A 16,699-nucleotide genomic window follows, 5' to 3' on the forward strand; every position below is an offset into this window, starting at 1 on the left:
TAGGTGCCTATATGCTTTTATTTAAAAAAAAAAATCCCAAACTGCCAAATACGCCCAGCTAAAGGCAGAGAGATTACAAAATGTCAGACTCAACTTTTTCGCTACCCTTTGCTTCTTTTCTAGGCATCATGTGTAGGTGCTGGAATACTGGAGCGTCCGGCTCTGGGAGAGTGTGGAAGGGTCCTAGAATCAGGGCAGGTGAAAAGAAAAGGTATCAAAAGAAGCACCAGCTCGTGAGGTCTGTGCTCCATGCTGGGAGCACCATTGGATTTCCTAGCACAGTGCATGGAACACACAGCCAGCTGAGCACAGTGCATGGGCTGACAGAGTGGGGGATGGGGTTGCTGCAGTGGGAGGACTCTCTACAAGAGGGACAGAGTCCTAAGAAAGCAACAGCAACCACAGGCTGCTTACTGTAGGCCCGGGATCATCTCAACGGCTGGCTCCTTCAATATCACTCCAGCCTAAAAGGTGTGTACCATTATCATGCTTTAGGAGTAAAGAAATGGAGGCACAGAACATCCCAGACATGTGCCCAAGGACACACAGGCAGAAATGCCAGTCTTTCTCTGGAATCTGAAGTCCAGGATAGCTCTGTGTCCACACCTTTTCCATGGCTGTGTCAAGAACAGAGCCTTACTTGGCCCAGCCTGTGCTTGCTTGGTTCTGTTGTTCTGGGTCTGTGGTAGCGCAATGCATCCTGGCTAAGAGGGTGTGGTGAAGCAGAGCTACTCATGTCCTGGAAGATGCAAAGCAGGGATGGGGGCAGGAGCAAAGTACAGCTCCCTAGGAGCCCACACCTAATGACCCCCATATCATCTCCCAAGCCATAAAACCATCTATTAATTAATCCACCGATGAGCTTCCATAAGCCAACCACTTCCCTAAGGCCCCCACCTCTGAACACTGCCATATTGGAAAACAAACTTGCAATGCCTGAGTCTTGGTCGTCATTTCTAATCCAAGTCAGGACAGCAGCAAAGGACCAGCGCTTCTTTCCAAGTCAATGCAACCTGTCTCCACCCTGTGGCTTAGCCCCCTGTGTTGGAGAAGAGAGGGCCAAAAAAGGACAGTTGAAGAAACCCACCTTGTATCCAACACTGGAGATTTCAAGGCAAATGAGCCTGCATATCCCAGGAGCAATATTGGTGCAGCACAAACGCATGCGTGGGTAGATGAAGAAAGTCAAGTGAGGACACAGAGAGACTGAGATTGGTTTCAAAAGGTGGCAAAAGAAAGCAAACTGGTCTCACTCTTCTAACAGAGAGAGCCTCGGGTGCACGGGCGCTGAGGCAGCAGCATGCTTGATGGACCTGTGTTTTCCAAACAGGAAACTTCTGCTGCTCCAGGGGTAGAGTGAGAAAGTGACCTTAAGCACACGTGGACAGTGGGAGCTAGGCCAACAAGGCCTTGTGGGACAGAACAGCAGCTCACCAGATGTGACCATTAATATTGATCATCAACTTGACAGAATCCGGAGTAGCCTAGGAGGCACACCTCTGTGATCCCTGTGAGGGGTTGTCTAGATTAGGTTAGCTGAGTTGGGAAGAGCCATCTTCCATGCAGGGGCGTCATTCCATGGACTGGGATCTTAGGCTGCACAAACAAGACTGCACAAGCTCCTGCAGCCCTCTCTCCCCAACCATGATGGACCATATGCTTGAGCTACAATAAAGCCTTCCTTTCTTAAATTGCTTTTGATTTTGTCACAGCAATAAAACAAGTATCTACTGCAGCAAGGAAGGGCAGCCTGCTGCAAAGAGGTCTTTCCCACAAAGAAACAAAAGTGAGAGACAGCAAGGCTATCAGCAGTCACCCAGAGAGTTTTCCAAGACGTCACCATCCAGGCACAAAGACCTTGAAAAGGGCAGGGTGAAGCTTCCATCCCAGAAGCAAGCCCTATAGTTGTTCTGCTTCAGACATGTCACTATCTGAGAGCTCATTCCTTAGTCACTGACACCCAGAAACCCAGAGAGGATGCGTGGGAGGCATCTGTGAAATCTGTTTGGTTTTAAACAGCTACTTCTGCATAGGTAAAACAGCACAGGGTGAAGAAAAGATGGCCTCACCTTGAACTTGAACTTGACAGTGTTTTCATTAAAACCCTTCAAGATCATGCCAATCTCTCCTGCTCAGAAACTGACAGTTCTCCAAGAAGTTAGAAAGGAGCATGGAACTTCTCCCCCCACCAGGACCGCACAGGTGCCTGACATCTCATTTCCCCATTAAGCAAGGGCAAGACAGGGCATGATATGTTCTGAAAACACACCGCCCTCTCTTCCTCTTGATGAGACAGGTGATGATTGATGAAGCCTCCCACAGTTCTTCCCTTCTGGGGCCTCCAGGCTCCCTTCTCTCTTCTTGAGTACAGAACCCTAGTGTTTCCTCCCTCTGAGCCCTGACAAACTGTCCTGTGGGTCCCACCCCCACTGAATAGGGGTAAGGGAACAGTGATATGGGTCCCCAGAAGTGCAGAAAGCCAGGCACTACTGAAAGCAGAAGGAGACACTTGGACACAGTACCATGGAAATGAGACCCTGAGCAGGTGTTGGGGGTTTCAGGTCTCCCCTGCCCCAGTGAAACCACCCTTGTCCCTGTCACTCTTTAACTTTTCTGTTCCTCCCACCTTCACTTTTCTTTCTGCTGTGACCATACTGCCCTTTAGTTGTCCCCTCAACTCTTCTTGACCATCTTACCCTGAACACCCTTTGCCAGCAGGGAACATGGAAGTAGCCAGCTTTGCAACCTCAAGACTCCCAGACTTATTTCCTCCTCTGTCCTTCCTTCTGCTTACTCCCTAAGCCACTGGTCTTTGGTATCATTGTCCCCAAAGTCTCAATCACTTCTTAAGTCTGACACCCTTCAGGGACCCCTTGAACTTGACCTATGACTTTAACCCATGTACCACTAGCACTGGACTCCAATTTCCAACTCTTCCTTCCTAGCACAATATGTGTGCTAACAGTACCCCAATGCCCTTGAACTCCTGCAGTACAGCGGCCATAAGCTCCACCATAGCCTGCATGTAATCCACCAAGACAGCCCAAGGAGTAATGAGAAGCCTGAATGGTCCCAACACCCTCTCTGAGACTGGGAAGAAAAATTCTCTAGGCTTTTGCCCAACATTGACTTTGTATTTTCTAAGTTTCTGTCCATAAACCTGTCACCCTCACTCTCTATGGAGAACCCTTCTCCAAAACTGTAAAGCCAGGTGCTCCCTCATCTGTATCAGGAGACCTTCCTTCTTTCCAGGGTGATCCCTCTGTGTACCAGTGTAGCTGTCTGTCACGAATCCTACTCACTTCAAGGCCAAAGTGTGAGCACAAAGAAGTAATAACTTGTCTTTCTGATCCTACCTTCCTTGTGACTTGGTATCTCACCCTTTTCACAGAAACTAGTGCCCTGAATCTCTGCTAAGACATTCCACTCCAAATGCTATGGTAATGTATTGGAGCTATGCCCAACCCTGTCAAATCTTTGTATTCTTGGGCGCAAAGAGTAGAGTTCTATTTGCCTTACTACCCACCATGAATACTTGTTCCAAATTCAGGCAACTGGTCAACCTTCCTTAGTTCCCTTCATCCCCTTCCCACAACATCTTACAAATACAAACCCAGTTCTCAAATTACTGCCATACTTAAAAAGCAGATGGGTTTCCCTATTAAACAGTTAAAGTGCAAAACGTTTGGTTTTTAAAAACTGTCTGCATTTCTTCCAAGTCCTTAGAAGCACTGACTCACCTCAAGCAGAGTAATTAACTTTTCAATCATCATGCTGGTTATAATTGCAACACTCATATGTCTAATATACTTTCTGTCATTAGGGAAATGAAAGATTGGTTTTTATTGGGGCACTAACATTTCACTAAATGGCAATGCAGTGAGGAATGATAATTTATATTGCTGAAAAATATAAATTACTCAAAATCATTACAACAATTACATTTTATAACTTCCAGATAGCACAAATTAGTTGAAAGAATTATTAAAACTGAAATTTCAGACTTCGTCATCAGCTTGAATGTGAATTACTGGGGAGATGTAGCAGCCATACCTCAAGACCTCAGGTCATCATCCTCATTCCTGTCTCAGGGCCAATGGAAGCTCCACCCACCTCAGGTCAGTTTGGCATCTGCCCTTTCTTGAAGTCCCCATAGTATACTGGATTCTCCTAAAAACTTCTTTTTAAAGCCAGGACCAAGTCTTGCTTACATTTATAACCTTACACTTAGTGCAGAGCACTAAAAAGATGCCATATGAATTAATTAGTAAATACACAGAGAATGCCAGAAACAAATGATATTACAGATGTTCATTTTATACTACAACTATGGTAGCCCTATAAAGGAAAAGCACTTTTCAAAGTTTTTTCCTACTATTTAAACAATTTTTTTATTAGCCTACAAAGTATTAGGTTTCATCCTGGCATTTTTCAAACAATTTTTGTTGTTGTTGTTGATTCTCTTTTCACCCCCACCATAATATTCTGAAATATACATTTGGAAAATGCTTTCTCTTTTTAACACATAGCAAGAAGCTGGCTGTTGTTGTTGTTGTTTATTTGGTTGGCTGATTGGCTGGTTTTGTTTGTTTGTTTTTTGTGTGTTTTTGAGACAGGATGGCTCAATTTACTAGGCCCCAGATTCCCCACTTTCTGAGTGCTCAGATAACAAGTGTGCACCAGCACGCCTAGTTTTTATGAACTGCTGGGGATCCAACCCAGAACTTCCTTCATGCTAGGCAAGCACTCTATGGAGTGAGCCACATCCCCTCTTGCAAAAAGCTGTTTTAAACAGCAGCATCTACTTGGCAGACTCTTAGAGCGGGCAACTCCTTTCTTCTCTGTGTCTAAAATCTTATACACCCAAGTGCAGCACTCTTTCGCATTTATTGGAAAAGGAAAACTGTCCCCAGCTCTAGCTTTGCTTGTTCGGTCTGAAACCCGTGTCTGCCTGGGGTCTGTGGAATAGCCGCAGATAACACATGGAGAACTGGCAGACTGTACCCTGCACAGGGCATACCAAGCGGCCAGGGTGTCTAATACGGAGACATGTGAGGCACTGTCCAACAAGGGTTCAGCGACAGGACGAATGGAGGGCGGGGCAGGCAGTGTTCTTCCCCCTGCAGAACCACAGAGCGGTCTCACCTGCCTGTCATTTCCAAGTGCTTCCAATAAATACTGCATCTGAGAGAAGGACCTATGGCTAAAAATAAAACTAGAAATACACTGTTCTAGATAAACCCAGAGAATAGGAGATGGAAAATTCCTATCTAGTAAACATTTACTGTGTGCTGTGTAAGTTTCAAATATCCTAATATAATTGCTCATAACGCCCAACGCACACACAGTCACACAGACACACACACCCACGCACTCATCTGTATGAGATAGCGTAGTCAGTCCACTTTAGAGGACAGAAAACTAAGGCCCAAAGTAGGGAGTCTGCATAACCAGCAGGAACTAGAGCGTGCCTGGATTTTAGGGTGGGAACCATCCATCTCTAGAATGTCACACTCCAACCTTCTCTCTCCTACTTCCCTCTCCAGTTTCCTCATTCTGCTTTAAACCTCCCAGTCATTTGCAGTCACAGATCAATTCACTCATTACCAGTCAGGGTGAATGAACCTTTGTTGATTTCAGGATATTCATTTATTAGGGAGTCATTTGTTGAGCATCGAACAGATGCCTGGTTCTGGACAGGTTCCCCAAATACCAGGGCATGGCCTCTATAACTACCAGCAAGATTCTCAGTAACTGTTGATGAAAAAGAGAGGAACCTAAAATGTGTCTGGACCAGAACCAATACGGGGCGGGAAGTCAGGGGCGAGAGAATGGGATGGGTGCTGTCATCTTCACTTCAGGCATTTAAGATGTCTGACGCAGACAGGTTTGTTTGTTTTACCACTTGCAGCAGATCCGACTGCCTTCAGCATTGTCCATGCACTGCTGAAGGTAAAACCTAGATACCAAAGCATATCCTGCTACCCTTGCCTCAGAACTATGCCAGGAGGTAAGGTACACTGAAGCTCGTCAGCTTTCTTCATTATCCCTGAGAAATAATTTGACTTGAAATACAATTATACATTAAGAAAAATCTGACTCTTAGGAGTAATTTTATCCCTTGCCTCCCCTCTTAGATGCCCCTGTCCTAAGCTACAGAGAGATAGTGTTGCACAGTGATTTCTTGCTTCTCCTCATCTCCCTTGTGTTTGGAGTTAAAATGAAATGGGAGCATTGTACTTACCTCGCTCTTATTTTCTAATCCTATAACAACCCACCAACTCCATCTCTAATGACAGTGGCCAGACAGGTTAATAGCCAAGCATGATCATCAATATCCCTGCTCTAATTCCTTATTGGTTACCTCACACCAGTCTCTTCCTCCCAGCTTCCCATTTTCTCTTCAGCAACCCAGCTTCCAAGCCCTCCTCCCCAAAAGCCTTTCAGAATCTAAGTAGTAAAAATAACTGTCATGTGATAATACGCCATTAAGGAAGGCAAAAAGCATAGCACAGAGCAAACAGTGGCCTGAGTGAATATATTCATAAATGCTACTGAAAAGCAAAGTGAATAACGTGTAATTCTCAAAATAGCAAAAAGTAATCAAATGTTGTCAAGCTGCATGAAATATCTCAGCTCTGAAAATTATTTATTTGGGGGATATAATTCAAATAAAGGAAAAAGCACAACATTTTTCTTTCAGTATGAGAAAGGTAGCAAGAAATTGAGACAGTGATGGCTGAGTAAATCACAGGCCATTAAAAATAATCATTATGAAATCTGAGTCACAGCATGGAAATGTTATGGATATATTAAGTAAAAAATAACATAATTGGATATGCAGCATATAAGAAAAATCTGTTGGTATAAAAACAGTGGGATCATGGGTAATGTTTTAAAACACCATTAGATGTTACAATGGTGTCTTTATACTAAAAAAAAAAAGTTACAGAGGAAAGCAGGAGGTGAGTCACTGCCAGACAATTGTCGCCATACAAGAATATGGTCATTATTGATTTAATTTGTTCATTTATTAGGGAGTCATTTGTTGGGCATCCAACAGATGCCTGTTCTCGACAGGTTCCCCAAATGCCAGGACATGGCCTCTATCAGCAAGTATCTCAGTAACTTTTAGGAATAAAAACAGAAACCAAAAATAAAAAACCTGAAATATGTCTGTACCAGAAACAATACAGGGCCAGGGACAATGACAAGCAGTTAACTATGAGTACAGATGAAATCTTATTACTGTTGTTATTTAGTTTCTAATGTTGACTACTTTCAAAATTAAAATTTATCTCTGTGATGGCTAGTGTTAATTGTCAACTTGACAGAATCTAGACACGTCAGGGAGATGGGCCTTTGGACATGCTTCCTGAGGCTTTTCTTGACTATGTTAGTACGTGGGAAGACCTGCCCACTAATGGGTGGAACCATTCCCTGCCTGGGATCCTAGACTGCTTAAGCGGAGAAAGGGAGCTGAGCAGCAGCACCACTCAGCACTCTTTGCTTCTTGGCTGATGATACAATGTAACCATCCAGTACATGCCGGGAACAACCTTAAAGTCTCATGGCAAGTTCCTTGGCTATCCTTGGAAACTGAACTGCTTCAGAAGTGACCAAAATCACCTATATGGCTATTGAAATGACACACAAATGTCACTCTCTCTTGATAAGCTCACACCCAACACTTGGCTATGTCTTATCCTTTCTCTGAGTGTCCATCTCTAAATCTGAGTGCCCAATGCTAAGCTTATATTTATATACAGCTCTTTTATTAAACTCCAATTGTACTTTGTAGGGACTCCTGCCATTATTTTTTTCTGCAGTAAGGTCATGAACCCTGTTTTCACCAGCGTAGAAGTCACTGGAAAGATTCCCTCAGGCTCCCGTTGGCAGCATATGGAGCTGTATTTCTGTCCCTTACCCTTCTGACATTGACAGTCTCATCAGCAAGCCATATTCTGATTTTACATGATTGGTCAACAATGAAAGATGCCAAGAAATGGAACTTTTAGACTGCAGATGTGTGAGGGGAAGGGAGCTACCAGGAGGAAGGGATCTTAATGGAGTCACACAACCAGTTGCTAATGTTAAAACCTGCATGTCCTTGACGTGTCTTAGATAGGTCTAAAGGAATCTGAAGACATGTCCTTAGACAGGTATAAAAGAATCTGAAGACGTCTCATTTAAATTCAGAAATCACCAGTGTCCTGTTGACCACACTGAGAACTGCTGAGGCCCCACTGCATACACAGGACCCAAGGTCAGAGCCATTCATCCTCATAACTACCCTGATGTATGTGTGTTAATGATTCTAAATGTTACAGTATTGTTTTTATGATAAGAATACATATCTATTCTTACAACATATACATGCCACAGGATTTCTCAAACTGCCTTGATAGGTGTACAGCCCTGTGGCTCTAAGTCCATCTGCTGTGACTTGCCACCATCACCACCATCCATGTCCAGAAGGTGTCATCATCCTGAACCTTAGCTCTTTGACTTACAAGTATAAACTCTCCATCAGCCTCCTCCCAGTGTCTAACAGTCACCATCCCATCCTATTTTCTACTTCTATAAATCTGACGACTCTAGGTCCTTGTGTGAGCAGACTCCTCTGGTATCCACCCTTTTATGTTTTCTTGTTGTTTTGTTCCTCTCCTTTCCTCTCCTCTTCTCCCCAGCCCTACCCTCTCTTCTCTTCTCTTTGGTTTGAGACAAGGTCTCATGTAGCTCAGATTGGTCTTTGAACTCTTCATTGCTGTGGTGGATAGAATAAGAATGCCCCCATAGCCTCTGGCATTTGAACATTTGGTTCCCAGTAGGTAGTGCTGTCTGTGGATGTCTAGAAGGTGTGGCCTTGCTAAAGAAATTGCATCACTTGACACTGGGTTTGAGGTTCCAAAACCTCACACCATTCCTACCTCTATTTCTCTGCTTTCTGCTGGTGGTTCAAGGTCTGACCTCTCAGCTTGTCATGCCTCCTGGTTCTGAACAGGTTCCCCAAATACCAGGGCATGGCCTCTATAACTACCAGCAAGATTCTCAGTAACTGTTGATGAAAAAGAGAGGAACCTAAAATGTGTCTGTACCAGAACCAATACGGGGCGGGGAGTCAGGGGCAAGAGAATGGGATGGGTGCTGGGATGTCTCCCAGCTATCATGACCCTTTTCCCCTTGGAACTGTAAGCCTAAACAAACCGTTTTCTTCTATAAGCTGACTTGGTCCTGTGTTTTAGTATAGCAATAGAGAAGTAACCAGTTCAGGAGCTAAAGCTGGCCTTGACCTGACCTTCCCACCTGCACCTGCCAGCTGCTGAGAACAGGAGTGCATTACTTTTCCCAGTTTTATTCGGTGCTGTGGATGGAACCCAGGGATCCACACATGGTGAGCACACACTCTACCAGCTGAGCTGCCTTCCAGCCAAGATGGATGGTTTCAAGGTTTTATGGCCACCTTTCAGGATCACCATCACACCACCACTGTCACAACTCTAATCCTAAGCTCCAGTCTGAGAAATGGTCTCATTCACAGGTCTCAAGCTGGTTGATCCCTCACTTAAAACATGTCTCAAGTGGACATTTGTTCGGGAACCTGCCAAGGCTTCTAGTCCTTCTCCCAGAGTCTTCTCCGAGAGGATGGTTCTTCCTCTCGGCTCCTAAGGCTATGTGCTCACTGATGGCTGAAAGTTCCTACCTCAGGCTGAGGTAGGTTAACCTACCTGTTCAGATACCAATACCTTGTCTGATCCAATATAGTGGCCACCTGCCTCAGGGACTATCTATGACTGTGCCTTTGTCCACTTCATCCTCCCTTCCTGGTGGGCCCTGCTCTGTCCTTGCAAAGAGGAAGGTATACTTTCAGCCTTGGCAGTATTCCAGTCACCCTTCATCAGATACTGCTCTGCAGTTTCCCTTCAAATGATAAGTGGAAGACAGAGGTGGCAGGCGTGGGTCCAGACCTACTTACAGCCAGAGAGAGTTCCTTCCTTGTGTAATGACCCCCGTGAACCTGGTCAGTCGCCGGGCGTCCACTTCAATCCACTGATGCAGGTCGTTCCTGCCAGCACACCAAGCTCCATCATAAAAGTCGTTTTCATTAATGCCTGCCTGGAAAGAAGAAACTGGTGTTCAGAAAGACCTTGGATTCAAGATGACTGAGACAGATCTTTTCTTGAGACTGAGAAGAAGGAAGAGGGGACTAGAAGAGGAAATGAGGAAGGGAGAGACGTAAAACCACTTGAACCATGAACTCCTTATTCCAAACCGTGGGAGGAAGTTGCCAAGTAGTAACAAGTTGGGAATAGCTCTGTACGGCACGGCTTCTCCTTGGCATGTGTGAGAGACTAAATGTAACGAGCACCTATTCCTCATTCACTACTCACAGAACCCGGTCTTCTATGGACTCACCATGATGGGTAACACTGCCAACCCAGCAAGGTCTAGAATCAACGACTAGGCAAAACTCTGGTGTGCCGGTAAGGGAGTCTCTATCTTGGGTTAATTGGAGTCAAAAGATTCATCTTCAAGGTGGGCAGTGCCATTCCTGGGCTGGGGTCCCAGACTGAATGAAAAGGAAGGAGCATGGGGCACCAGCGTCCATCTCTCTCTTCTTCCTGACTGTGTGACACTGTGTGACCCGCTGCCTCACACTCCCGCTGCCATGCCTTCCCACCTTGATGGGCTGACCCCTCAACCTCCGGGACAAAATAAACGCTTTCTTCTCTGAGTGGCTCCTGTCAGGCATTCCATCCCAGCAATGAGAAAAGCAGCTCATGCGCTCGCCCACACGCCAGGTGCTGGGGAACCTCACCTCCCAGGCAGCAAGAAATACACAGCAACAAGAACTGGAGCACAATGAGGCAGGTGCTATTCGGGGACTCGGAGCAAACTGCCGTGGGAGCATTTGAGGACAGTTCAACTGAGTTCCTGAGCTCGTACAGAGAGTCCCCAAAGACAAGAGCAGCATGGAACTGGCCCCAAAATGTAGGTACTTACTAGTGAATACCTGTCTACGACTGTTTAACTTGCTTGATGTGTTCATTATTACTCACTAGTATCAATAAAATGTTTTATATTTGCATTTCCAAGGAAGGTAAAATTTCTGCTCTGAAATTATCCCCACAGTCTCACCATTGAAAGAGATAATTCTTTGATATAGTTTTGTTAAAAATTTAATTGAACACATTTGAATCAAGTGAAGCCTTCCAGTTTACCAAGACCCAGTCTGAATGAATTTTGTTTTATTTTCATGTGACCACTTTATACAGTTATAGCCAGATAAGAGAAAGTGTGACTCTTAGAATGAGACGTCGTCTCGGGCTGAAGAGACAGTTCTGTGGTTAGAAGTACTGGCGCTCCTGCAGACGACCAGAATTGGGTTCCCACAACCCGTGTTAGGCAGCCCACGACTCTCTTTAACTCCAGCTCCATAGGATCTGAGGCCTTCTTCTGGCTTCCATGGGTACTTACACCCACGTGCTCATTCATTCCCTGCATGCACGCGTGCACACACACACACACACACACACACACACACACGCACACACACATACAAATAAAAATAGAATGAATCTTTCAAAAAGAATAATGAATCTTTCAAAAAGAATAATAGATCAGCCTGTCATCACTATCTCTCCCGTCCTCTTTATCGTCGAGTATTTTTTAGTGAATTTAAGGGACAGCCTGGCTTTTAATGAACAGCAGAATATGAAGCTCAGGATATAGCTATAAACACACCACTGGGCCAAAAGCCCCATTAGCAGAACCCTACACACCTTACCACACATGCTAACACAGCTGTCTTAGTTAGCGTTTCTATTGCTATACTAAAACACTACGACCAAAAGCAATTTGGGGAGAAAGCTGTATTTTAGCTCACAACTCTCAGGTTGTTCCCTATCACTGAGGGAAGTCAGGACAGGAAGTCAAGGCAGGCACCTGGAAGCAGAAACTGAAGCAGAGGCCATGAAGGAGTGCTGCTTACTTCATGCTCCTCCTGGCCTGCTCAACCCAACTTCTTCTACAACTCAGGCTGACCTGCCCACACTTGGCAGCATCCTCAGTAGTGTGGGCCATTCTACATCAGTCATCAATCGAGAAAATGCCCTACACACTTGGCTACAGGCTAATCTTCTGGAGAGAGAGTCTCTGTTAAGATTTCCTCTTCCCAGATATACCTACGTTTGTGACAAGCTGACAAAATCCAAACAGCAGGGCAGCCTCCCGTCAGGAGCAAACTTGGTCCATGCATCCCTAGTGATTCCTGACACCACCCTCAACGACCTTTGAGGCAAACAGCAGAACATGGACAACACAGCAGCTTCAACAAGCACTGCCATCTCAAGTGAAGGTCAGTTTCAGAATCTTCTAGTCAGTACTCCTCAGAAAGCAAGCTTCAAACTAACCAAATATCAAGGTGATATCTGTGATGGTGGTTCCTCTGAAGGATCTGTCTTCTGAAATCATCAGGAATAGTTTGCACTTCACTGTGTTTCCAGTGGCTTCCGGTACTGATGTAGGTTAATCCTTAAGAAACCAGGTGCCTGCCACATAGCATCTCAGTTTCTAGCTCTGACAGACAGCAGGGAGGTGAGATGCCAGCCCGCAGGCTATAATTATACAGCCACTTCCTCTCTACAGTAGAAAGCAATTATCCTCCTAATGACAGAGATTTGCAGCACATTAATGACCTACAATGTCACAACTTGTGCCCTCTCAAGAAACCAGAACATGCACTTATGTTTTTGTTGTGGTTCCCCTGTTCTCGTAAAAGCACTAGAGACTGCCATTTAGAGCCCCATTCATCCAGCAGCTCAAACCTTCACTGAACCTCGGCTCTGCAGCAAGTATAAAAGGTGAAAGGTGTGTGTAACCCATCCCCAAGTACTAGTGCACACTGAAGGATGAAGTCCACACATGGCACCATGGTGACAGACACCATGCAGGATGCAGACCCTGACAGAGAGGGTGCTTCAAGGGTGCACCAGGGACCATGAGTCTCAGCTGACTCCAGAATCTGCAGAGACGCTCCAGGCTTTGGTTTTCAGGTATCTGTCAGTGTGGAGGCAGTGATCTTTCCTCTCTCAGTGTCTGTCACCACGCGTGGGTTCGAATAATTGAGTGCTCACTCAGGGCGGAGGAGATGACCCAGTAAAGTGTAAGGAGCTGCGTTCCATCTCCAGCAGGCATTTAAAAGTCGGTCCTGGTGTGTTTGTCTGTAACTCTCCTGCTTAGAGCAGAGGAAGAGACAGGCAGATCCCTGGAAAACAATGGCCAGGCCAGCTAGCCAATCAGGAAACGCTGGGTTCAATGAGAGGCTGTCTTTAAATGCAAAGTGAGAGTGGTTGAGGAAGACACCCACCCAGCGAGCGCCAGCACGACCCCCCTCCCCCAACACACACAACAAAACAAAACAGTGCTCCGCAAATGTTAGTAATAAGAATATTTAAAGCAGAAAAATTCCGGCTAGCACCGACAACAGGTAGAAATGTGAGTGCTTTATGAATTATTTCAAGTTTTACAGGCTCCAATAAATGATGCCACTCCTCCAGTTCCCTGCTATTATCTTTTCATCCACCTTAAAACATGCAGGAAACGGCTATGAACTCAGAGGAAAGGAGATGCGTGATCTAAGGTTCTCGACAGGAGTCCACACTACCCTCCTGAGGGTGATGTGGCAATGTCTGGTGGCACTGGGGGTTGTTACATCTAGGGAGGAGGGTGTCGCTCAGCACCTACAATGCACAGGACAACAGCTACACAAAGAGCCGCCTGAATCAAGAGCCCAGCGAGCACTGAATGGCATGGATGCCCACACATGCCCACACGGCCAGGGCCATCTGCCCGCTTCTCCCCAGCATCAGCTGACCAGGGCTTGGGATTGTGTTTAAAGTTCCTGGCTTCACCAGCCTAGAAATGTTGCTTCCGCTGCCAGTCTCAGTTCGTTCTAGGCACAGCAGCCAGTCAATTAAAGAGAGCACAGTGTTACCCTGCTGGTGGAGATGACTCACTGGGAAATTACAGCCATCCCTGCAAAATCAATTAGGAACTTAAAAAGCAACCATCCAGAGAGGTCACCAAATTATTCCACAGGGCAGTAAACAGCATTAGCGAAATGCCTCTGAGAAACCAGAAGATGGGAACAGTCATCCTTGTGTTTAAGAAGCTCAGGAGAGCTGACAAGAGGGCCTGAGGAGCTGGGGGGAGGGGGGAAAAGGCACCTACCACCAAGCCTTGGGATGCCCAAGTTTCATCCCCAGGACCAACATTGTAGAGGGAAAAACCTGACTCCCACAAGTTGCTCTCATTATGCTTACCTCCCCGTGCATCAACTAGTAAGTATAATTTAAAAAAGAAAACTACTAATAATAATAATAAGAAGAAGAATAAGAATAAGAAGAAGAAGAAGAAGAAGAAGAAGAAGAAGTTAGGGGTACATTTTGAACTGTTCTCAGCTAGAAGTTGTTGAAAGAAAAGGTTTGATTCTTTCAAGGATAAGCTAATCTGGAAAACACCATTCACATGATTCCTTCTACTATGACAGCAAATAGGCTGAGAACTGCTGTAATTTTTTCAAGGCATTCAAGTTCCACGAGACGTTTGCAAGGCTCCTAAAAGACCTGATTTTGTGAAGGTTAAATGTGGCTGGAGGTCCATCAGGAAGACACCGCCTGACAGGACCCACTTAAGACATCAGATGCACATCCGCCTCAAGATGCTGGGCAAAACATTTCAGGTTTCCTTTGTCCTTCCCTCAAAAATCGTCTGAACAAAATGACATACAAAATACAGCTTCGACTCTGGTAAAATTCAAAGACATTTGTGTTCCCCAGATCACAACACACAAGCCAGTGGCAGGGGTCCTTAGTGACAGGAGACAGAAGTACGAATCAGTACTCCACTGAGAACCCAGCCCCAGACAAGCTCAGGAACATGCAGGTGTCTTGAAGGTGAGTTGGACAGGACTGAAGTGGGCCACTTCCTAATGGGCATGAGGAATCATCTTGGTCCACAAATGACTGGAAAATTGTTTCCACAAAATAATAATAATAATAATAATAAAAGTTATAAAGCCTGGATATGTGGACCCCGGGGCCAGGCAGAAAAGGGTGATGGGCTTCAGGGAATGTCAGCACAGAGAGGAGTGAGACAGTCTATTCCATTCTTCTTGACCAGGCGAGCGAACACCATGCAACTGGACTTGAGATCTGCCAAGCACCAATACAAATGTAATAGTAAACAGAAAAACAAATGCACTATAAAGAGAGAGAGAGAGAGAGAAAAGAATGGCTGCAGAGATGAGCAGTCAATAACGTACTTGTGTGGCAAGCCCTGTGACCTGAGTTTGAGCCACAGAGCTCCGTATAAAAAGCTAGGCATGGCTCTGGAGAGGTGGAGACAGGTGGCTCCCTGGGAATCTGGGGCCAGCCAGTCTGGCTGGATCAGCTAGCAGTTGAGGAAGACATCAGACATTAACCTCTGGCCTCCACGCACATACACACACACATAGATACACACAAGCATGAACACACATGAACGAAAACAAAGAATACAGAAAAAAAAAAAAAGATGCTGCCAGAATTCTCAATAGCAGCATTTACAAAAATGGAGAGACTATACCTTTAAAATTTGAAAGCTTTCAAAGATTTCTCATTCTAGAATTTTAGGCTCTGCATAACGATCAGTCCATTATGATGGAACAATAAGCACTCTTAGATTTATCACTGTGAGAAACACAAACATTATCACCCATTTTTCAGAACGAAATTGTCTTAAAGTTAGGCTCAATTGCAGATGAACAAAAAACTCTAGGCCCTGCTAATGCCTGCTGGTCTAGCTGCCCCCACCCAAACTAGGAATCTGCTGTAAAGATTATGCATATAGCCAGCCTCCCAGAATATTAGGTGTTGCCTGCCATACAACGAACAGCCTGCAGTGGTGACAAGGTCATATACTAAAGAGCTTCAAAATAAACAGAACGTGAAACAGATAAACCCAGCTATGATCTTTGTCAAGAAGTAGACATACGTGACAGGTGATGTCAAGATTGTAACCCCCTCCTCACCGTGACTCAGCCAGTGGGGGAAAAGGAGGGACTATAGGATTATATAAAAAAATTTTTTTTAAAAAGCATTCTATGCACTCAGTCAGTTCACCTGCCACTCTGTCTGGGTTGGCACTCAACCTTGTAAAATAAACTGCCTCATGCTTGCTACCCTGGATCTCCAGTGCTTGTTATTATGAGTGTGCATGTTCTTTGATCCTCACAACCATCTCCCCCCAAATTTTATTACTCATACACCATTTCCATGAAATTACTAGAGGGTGTTGTTAGACAAAAATGAGAATGCTATCACAGGTCTGGGAGAAAGGAGCTGAAGCCGATTGTACATCAGAGAGCCGTATCAGGGAGTTATTAGGCCCTTGCTGTGGACAGTGTGATGGGGCCTGAAGGAGAAAGCCTTCAGTTCCAGAGCCTGGAGGGAATTTCAGGCCCTTTCAGCTTTCCAACATAGTAGAGAATTCCAGACTGAGAAAGTTTCATGATACTAGCTGTACGGATAAGTCGGTGGACAATCCAGGGCCCCTGAAAAGACATCTACAGACACACGGAAAGCAAGGGCTAGCTAAATATGTCACTCATGGCCGCAGCTCTGTGGCGAAGCACACTGAAGCCATGCCACACACTCAG

At 45.3% G+C, this 16,699-nt stretch overlaps 1 protein-coding gene across 2 annotated transcripts in view; it reads right to left on the reverse strand.

Moving 5' to 3' along the window:
* Cpxm2 (carboxypeptidase X, M14 family member 2) overlaps positions 1-16,699 on the reverse strand; it is a 105,902-nt gene that overhangs the window by 48,759 nt on the left and 40,444 nt on the right. For both annotated transcript variants that reach the window (XM_060381253.1, XM_021654892.2), the window contains exon 4: positions 9,977-10,116. In XM_060381253.1, the coding sequence (XP_060237236.1) occupies positions 9,977-10,116 (140 nt within the window). The remainder of the gene's footprint in view (positions 1-9,976; positions 10,117-16,699) is intronic.

Source organism: Meriones unguiculatus, chromosome 1 (genome assembly GCF_030254825.1).
Source record: "Meriones unguiculatus strain TT.TT164.6M chromosome 1, Bangor_MerUng_6.1, whole genome shotgun sequence".
NCBI lineage: Eukaryota > Metazoa > Chordata > Mammalia > Rodentia > Muridae > Meriones > Meriones unguiculatus.